The sequence below is a fragment of the Sinocyclocheilus grahami genome, unplaced genomic scaffold (genome assembly GCF_001515645.1).
Source record: "Sinocyclocheilus grahami isolate Dianchi unplaced genomic scaffold, SAMN03320097.WGS_v1.1 scaffold1000.1, whole genome shotgun sequence".
In the NCBI taxonomy this organism is placed as follows: Eukaryota; Metazoa; Chordata; class Actinopteri; order Cypriniformes; family Cyprinidae; genus Sinocyclocheilus; species Sinocyclocheilus grahami.
Window position 1 is genome coordinate 526,444 of NW_015506179.1, and position 8,040 is coordinate 534,483.

The 8,040-nt window shown below is 39.9% G+C and overlaps 1 protein-coding gene across 1 annotated transcript in view; it reads right to left on the reverse strand.

Annotated features, from left to right (window-relative positions):
* The window catches only part of LOC107565412 (peregrin-like), a 33,580-nt gene extending 31,523 nt beyond the window's left edge, over window positions 1-2,057 (reverse strand). Inside the window, exons 1-2 of the mRNA XM_016250646.1 lie at window positions 2,053-2,057; window positions 1,299-1,488 (exon numbers count right to left, since the gene is read on the reverse strand). Coding sequence (XP_016106132.1) covers window positions 1,299-1,488; window positions 2,053-2,057 — 195 coding nt within the window. The remainder of the gene's footprint in view (window positions 1-1,298; window positions 1,489-2,052) is intronic.
* Between the last annotated feature and the right edge of the window lie 5,983 nt (window positions 2,058-8,040).

The window sequence follows — 8,040 nt, forward strand, 5'->3', positions numbered from 1 at the left end:
GTGAGTGTGTGCCCCAATCCATGAGACCAGCCAAATGTCAACAGTGATGTCATCTAGAGCTTAATCAAATGTTATTTTCAATCACAATTTTGACTTCCAACGATTATGAACACGAGATAATTAAGATAAATGACACTCTGGTTTCCGTCTTTGAAACACATGAAGCAATCTGTCACACAGCCAGGTCTTCACATACTTGCACGGTCAAACGCTCACAGAATTGTGTCAAAATGCCCATCTTGGTGAGTATTCCTGTAAACACAGCGAGCTATGGCTTAAAGGGGTAGTTCACCCAAAAACTAAAACTCTGACGCTTCAGAAAGCTCATAATCCATATGAATCAAGTTGGTTTTGTCCAAGTCTTACGAAGAGATACGACTGTTTTATACGATAAACTGATTTTATTTATTTAAATACCTGTAATGAACACATCACATATACACACAAAGCTCATTGGTTCTTGTGCGGCAAGCAAGCACATTTGAGCTGCAGTTTACCATTAGTCTATGTGTGTTGATCAATGCTTATAAATGAATAAAATCCTAAATTCAATCTGTTCGCATCATAAAGCAGTCGTGTCAGAGGACGTGGGTTCAACCACTTACTTTATTAACTTTCTGAAGAATCAAATTTCTCAGGTTTCATTAAAAATATCTTGCGTTGTATTTGTGTTTCGAAGTCTAATGAAATGGTTTAGAACGAGTAAATGACAGAATTTTAATTTTTGGGTAAACTGGATCACTTTTAAGTGATTGTAAACCATTTTATGTTAATCAAACAAAACAAAAAAGGAATCACTCACTGCTCTTGACGGAGTAACTTGTTATTGAGTAACATTATTGTCAATCAGTATTGTGACATTTCAATAGCATTTAAAATGTTGGTATCGCATCAACCTTATTTCCAGCAAAAAAAACTAAACAGAAGTATATGTAGGCCTATATTGTTATCAAGGGGAAAAAACGGTCATATTTGTCATATCGCGTGATGTTTTCAAAAGTCAAATAATTAATTCTCTTAAATCAACATGACTTAAATCACTGACTAAAAGGATTGTGATTATAATTGAATCGAATAGCCCAGTCATCCACATCTGCTTATTTTAGCTACTTTTTTTTTTTGCTTGTTCAACAAATCATGACATTTTGACAATTAGAGATTAAAGTCTAAACAGCTCTTTTACATAAATATGAATCAGCTCTCAGCGTCAGATTTAAAGCATTATTTTCATTCCTCTGTGCTGGGTGTGGAAGCCTCCTTTAGAGAGCAGCTCTCAGACTGACTGAAGCGCAGCTCACCTTGTTGTGACTCTCAAAGTAGGACTCCTTCTCCAGGCGATCCATCAGGTACTCAAAGACCTCCTGAGGGATGGGCACCACCCCGTCAGCGCGCCGCTTGTCATTCATGATGTCCAGCCAGATGTAGTCTTCCTCGTCTATGTCGTACTCCACCTCCTCATCCAGCTCCTCAGCAGACTTATCGATGTACCTGAGAGGAGGTGAAGGAGACGCAGGCGTCAGGGTGCTGCATTCAGCCCTCAAACCTCACACAGATACACCAGACATACCTTCCAGGTCAACAACGTTCACAATGCTATACTCCTGTAATGTGTCATTTCTGAGAGATTCAGATTTTATCCAGGATGTGGAGAATGAAGGACAAGTTCACCGTCCAAAGCATCGCAAAATCTCATTTCAGATCCGTCCTCAACATTAGTACGGACTGTTCTACACAATCACAAATCCTTTCATTATAACTGACCAAATGCAAACAGCAGGTAAAGTGCAGACAGCTTCACTGATGATAATAGAGCTCCGTCAGTGATAGGAGCTTTCCGTTTAAAACCCATCCACTATTGCAATGAAAGTTTGATTTGTCATGCTGCTAGCTACTCACTGTGGAGTTTCTGGACTGACAACCGTATTTACATGCTGGATCGCTTCTGAACGCGTGATGACGGACAGTGGTAACCACGGCAACGGACTGGAGATCAAATCTGAAGCTGTGAACAGATCAGTGCATTTAGAGCAAACTAACAGACCTGACGCTTACTCCATGTAACGGGTTTCTTCTTCTTAATGTGTTTTTTTTGTTGATCTTCTTTTTGTATCATTTTTTGTATTTATTTTTTACATTGGTAAATATAATATATATAATAAATATGGTTTTAAATGTTCTTTGTGTTCATTTAGTAAACAACTAAGTTGTCACCATGTCTAGATTACATGTCTAGGTAGGTAACAATATCTGTTCTATCATGATCATGTCTTTTTCATGGGGGATGGGTGTAAATGCAAAAATATATAGATATATTATTGAATGATATCGTTAAAATTTGGAAAACTATCACCCGGCCAGCCCTCGCTGTGTCAGTGGCAGAGCTCTGGCCGCTCACAAACACTGCACGGTTTACACCGCAGGAGAAACCTCTCATCCACACTGTCTGTGTCATGTGTGTTTACTGCTCACAGCAGCCGCTGGTTCTGTCAAACTGCAGCATATACTGACTGCAATACTGTGCGAAACATAGAACTACAATAAAGCAAATAATTCTCAAAAAACAGCTGTCTTTCACGTCATATTGAGATATAATTTTAAATAACAACTATCAGTGCAAAAACAATTGCTAGAATTGTTGTATAATTGCTTTTTATATCTATCTATCTATCTATCTATCTATCTAGATAGATAGATAGATAGATAGATAGATAGATAGATAGATATTTAAATGTTTCATCCATGCACAATTTAATTCATGTGTCCTCATCCTTAATCAAAACATTAAGTTACCCTCCTTTTTTTTAGAAAAATTTTGTTTCAAGCAAGCCTATTTCACATTTTGCATTAGTGCATCACTAGAGTTTACATAAGATTGTAACAACAAACATATATTCAGAAAGTCAGTTTTGACCTAAACATACTCGGCACTGAACAACATCCTATTTGCCACATCATCTTCAAAACCCATCACCGGAGGCGGGTTGTCGTGGTCATAGTGGTAGAGGTGGTACTCGATGCCGCTGTAGCTCTTGTAGACCTTGCGGCAGCTGTCCACCGGACACTCGTAGGGCGGCTTCGTCGCCCGCAGGTTGTGGCAGAACGTCTTCACGTCAAAGTCCAGCCCCATCCCGAGAATGCTCACTGCAGCGTCACCAACAGACCCGGCTCACATCTATGAGGACGACACATTGACACACATTTAAATGGACAACTAGTGCTCTGGTAGAGCCGGCTGACAAGCGAGCAGTGACAGAGCACCAACACCTGCAGCCCAAACACAGGCAGTATTAATGATCTTATAGCACCTGTAGTTCCATCAGCCAGCCAGTGCTGAACAATAATAGCCTGCTTCCAAGCAAGTGCCACTGAGATGAATGGGAAAATCACTTTATATAGACATCTTTAGGTTCAAACCTCTATCCGTCTTTATATAGACATCTTTAGGTTCAAACCTCTATCCGTTCAAATACCAAACCAGTACGCCACAGCATCCCTTCCACATCCGTGTTTTTCGCCTTGAAGAGACTGGAGCGGCGGACTGTAGTTCCAGACACGTGACTAGCGTATACTATGCGTTTAGCTGATACTCCACACAACTCGAGTACTGTAGCGTTACCGTGGTGAATTTAAGAAACACGCTATCTTCACGGTAGTTTTGCTAGTGGCCGATTGTATGCAGACCCGCCTTTCCTTCACACATGTGTCAAGTATAAGGATACGATCCTGTAAAGTATGAGTTTATATGTGCTGCTGTGTCAGTGCTCCACACAGACGGATCTCTGGCGGGTGAACGTGTTTTGTAGTAAACACTTACTACTCGGGAGTCCGCGGCGGGCTTCACGCTCACTCCGAGAGCAAGACTTCACACTGAGATGGGCTTAATTCAGACCAGAAGGGCTGGAGCTCAGTAACGGGGTCCTTTATAGATTCTGATCAGCACACCAGGAACTGAAGCGAGCGAACAAAGGGGCTAGCGCGCGATCCGCGTCTGCACATTCGCCGATCCGCCACACTGGAAAGCGCGTTTTAAACAAAATACTCACACAACAATATGTACCATTCGTCACTTGCAGTCAGCTAACGCGGATACCTGATAAAAACCCAGTCGGACTTCTCCGTATGTCTTTGAAGATTTTTTTCCTGTTTCGCTTTAATGATGGATGTACTGCCGAATCAGCCGTCGATCGTCACGCGAGCGTCTGTCTATTTAGTATGCAAGTAGAAAAGCTACTTCTGCTGCTCGTAGTAACTGGACTAGTGCGGTTTTAGCAGCAATGCTTGTAATGTTTATTCAGAGGCATTACAGGGTAATGTGGGCGTTTAGGGTGTGTGAATGTGAAACTTAACACAATAATACAAATATACATCCTTCTTCAAGACATTACATTTCATGTAAAAACATAAGTTTACCTTTAAACAAACCATATTATGTTCCCAACATGTTTGCGCTTATCCTAAACTGCAAACCTCTCCGAATGATTTGAAAGTGTATATCTAATTCATCTAACGAATATAAATGTTCTTAGTTCAATAGAATATCTCTGGTAATGTGTATTAAACAGGTGTTCACAGTGTGATTGTTCTGCTCTTGTTCTCTCCTGCAGTCGGCTGTGTGTGGGGGACATGTAGTTCAGGGAATATTAGCCAACAGGTGTAAAACAGGGTGAACACGGTTTTGTTGTCACTGTTGCACTGGGGCATGCGTAATATGTCAAAATAATCAAGTGGGTGAAACTTTGCTCTGACAGGAAAATATGTATTTCTCAAATGAGAGAAAACTCATTTGAATTAGAGTTTAAAAACAAAATGATCAATATGTGCCATGTGTAATTCAAGACCTTTATCGCTGTGAATAAAAGATTTAGCACTGCAACTTAATCAGCATACCGAGAAGAAAAAGTGGCAGATGGCTTCTCTGAGAAATAGTGAACGTGTGAGTGTTTTCTTCCTCGGTTTTGCACACGACATTGCCTCTAACCAGATCCAAAAATGTCATCTTGGCAAACCAAAATTATTATATTATCATTATGCTATTTTCTATTGTCTGTTTAACACAACAGGTGAGGCGGGCGCCTGTGGAAACGTTAACATTTAGTCACAAATATTGACAAAATATTGAAGCACATTAAACCAGTTTACGGCTGTATGAGTCACTAGAAGTATATAGTGGAGTAATGGGGCTCATTGTTCATTTATAAATTGTTTTCATAAAATCTTTATCGTGAAAAGCAATGTCGGTCCATGAACTGAATAGGATTCATATTGTTTTTTTGTTTGTTTTTGCGCATTAAGGGCTGTGTTTGAATTCAAACTTCATTTAGAACGCGTGGATAGTTGAATTATCAGAAACATCATTCTCAACTGCAAAAGGTTTGTGCAACGCCACTTTAGTTTGACTGAATGAAAGGGGCAAGTCTTCTGAAGATGATCACTTACTATATGTTCAAAAGAAATCCAAATTTCAACTCTTAAAAAGATATACCTGAGGAAGGGGCCCCAGATTGTACCAATTTTTTTTTTAGAAGCATCGATCTTAGAAAAACTCATCTTTTCGAGCTTGAGGGCAGAAACTGTTTCAGACAGCCATTTATTAAAACTGGGTGGTAAAGTGGACTTCCAATCCCGGATTCACCTATTCTCATCATTAAAAGAATGAAAAATTAAATTGTAAATGGTTGGATTATGTACTGACCGAAAACATAAATGATAAAACATATCAAAGCTTATATCACATTCTTGCGCTTATATTTTATAGCCTCTCTTACATCAAATTCTTAAACCATCAGCCTGGATCCTATTTCATTCAATTTCTTGTCCTGCACTATTCGGTCCAACTGATATATTTATTTAAAGAGGTCAATTAGACAGTATTTAATTTTAGTCGGTAAAAGTATTACTGTGAAGGCAACAATTATACATTATGGCAACAAAATGAAAGTATTTAAAGAGACTGAATTTGAGTGAGCTATTAACGTTACCCTTTGAAACAAAAGATATGGAAGATCATAAATTCATTCTGGTGTGTCCTCACTTTTGACTGGTAGTGTACACAGATAGCTAGATAGCTACAGAGTTTGAGAAATTCAGTGTTGGAAAAATATGCTTTGTTACATTTCTCGAATCATCCTTAACATTTGCAAACCAGAAAGTGCATTTCCTGAAACAGTTTGTTCAAACAGCACCAATGTCAATGAACACATCAGTGCTATCAGAATGACAAGTCCTGTGCCATTGTTCACAAAAAAGATGCTTAGCCATGTTGTCAGTATAACAGTGTAATGCGTATGCTGACAATATTTCCTGATGTAAATTATGGGTACAGTTTTCATGACAGTGATTGAAAATCCATAGGCCTGCACTTTTTCTGTATGGCATATATCAATTTCAACAGTACAAATTTGGGTTATTGATTTTTTATCCCCCAGAAATAATGCAACCATCCACGATCGATGAACTAGTGGAAAATCTAAGTTCGCCCTACTCCCGCTGACATTCGCACGTGCGCTGCAGAGACGCGCTGGATATTTCACAGACAGACAGACAGACAGACATACATACAGACAGACAGAGAGACAGACAGACTGACAGACAAACAAGACTGACAGACAGAAAGACATACTGACAGACAGACAGACAGAAAGACAGACAGACTGACAGAGACAGACAGACTGACAGACAAACAAGACTGACAGACAGAAAGACATACAGAAAGACAGACTGACAGAAAGAAAGAAAGACAGACATACAGAAAGAAAGACAGACAGACAGACATACATACAGACAGACAGAGAGATTTTTCTCCATTCTGTCACCGATGGAGTTTTGGTTCCTTGCCGCTGTCGCCTCTGGCTTGCTTAGTTGGGGACACTTCATTTCCAGCGTTATCGTTGACATGATTGCAAAGATATTATTTAAACTGAACTAAGCTGGATGTTGACATCACTGAATTCAATGATGAACTGTCTTTAACTGAAAAATGAGTGTTTACTATTGTCATTTTGCATTATTGACACACTATTTTCCTAATTAATGCTGTTCAGTTGCTTTGTCACAATCTGTATTGTTAAAAGCGCTATATAAATAAAGGTGACTTGACTTGACTTGACTTGACTTGACTTGACAGACAGACAGACAAAGACAGACTGACAGAAAGACAGACTGACAGAAAGACAGACAGACAGACTGACAGAAAGACAGACAGACAAAGACAGACAGACAGACAGACAGATACACACACACACACAGAGACATACATACAGAAAGACAGACAGACTGACATACAGAAAGACAGACAGAAAGACAGACAGACTGACTGACAGAAAGACAGACAGATAGACTGACAGACAGACAGACTGACAGACAGAAAGACAGACTGACAGACAGACTGACAGAAAGACTGGCAGAAAGACTGACAGACATACAGACAGACAAACAAACAAGACTGACAGACAGAAAGACATACAGACAGACTGACAGACAGACATACAGACAGACTGACAGACAGACATACAGAAAGACAGACTGACAGAAAGACAGACTGACAGACAGACAGACAAAGACAGACAGACAGACAGATACACACACAGACATACATACAGAAAGACAGACAGACTGACAGAAAGAAAGACAGACAGACTGACAGAAAGACACAGACTGACAAAGACAGACAGACTGACAGAAAGAAAGACAGACAGACAGACAAAGACAGACAGACAGACTTACTGACAGAAAGACAGAGAGACAGACAGACAGACAGACAGACAAAGACATACAAGCAGACAGACTGACTGACTGACAGAAAGACAGACACAGACAAGACAGACAGACAGACAGAAAGACAGACACACACACACACACACACACACACATAGACAGACAGACATACAGAAAGACAGACTGACAGACAGACTGACAGAAAGACAGAGAGACAGACAGACAAAGACATACAAGCAGACAGACTGACAGACAGAAGGACAGACTGACAGAAAGAAAGACAGGCATACAGAAAGACAGACTGACAGAAAGAAAGACAGACTGACA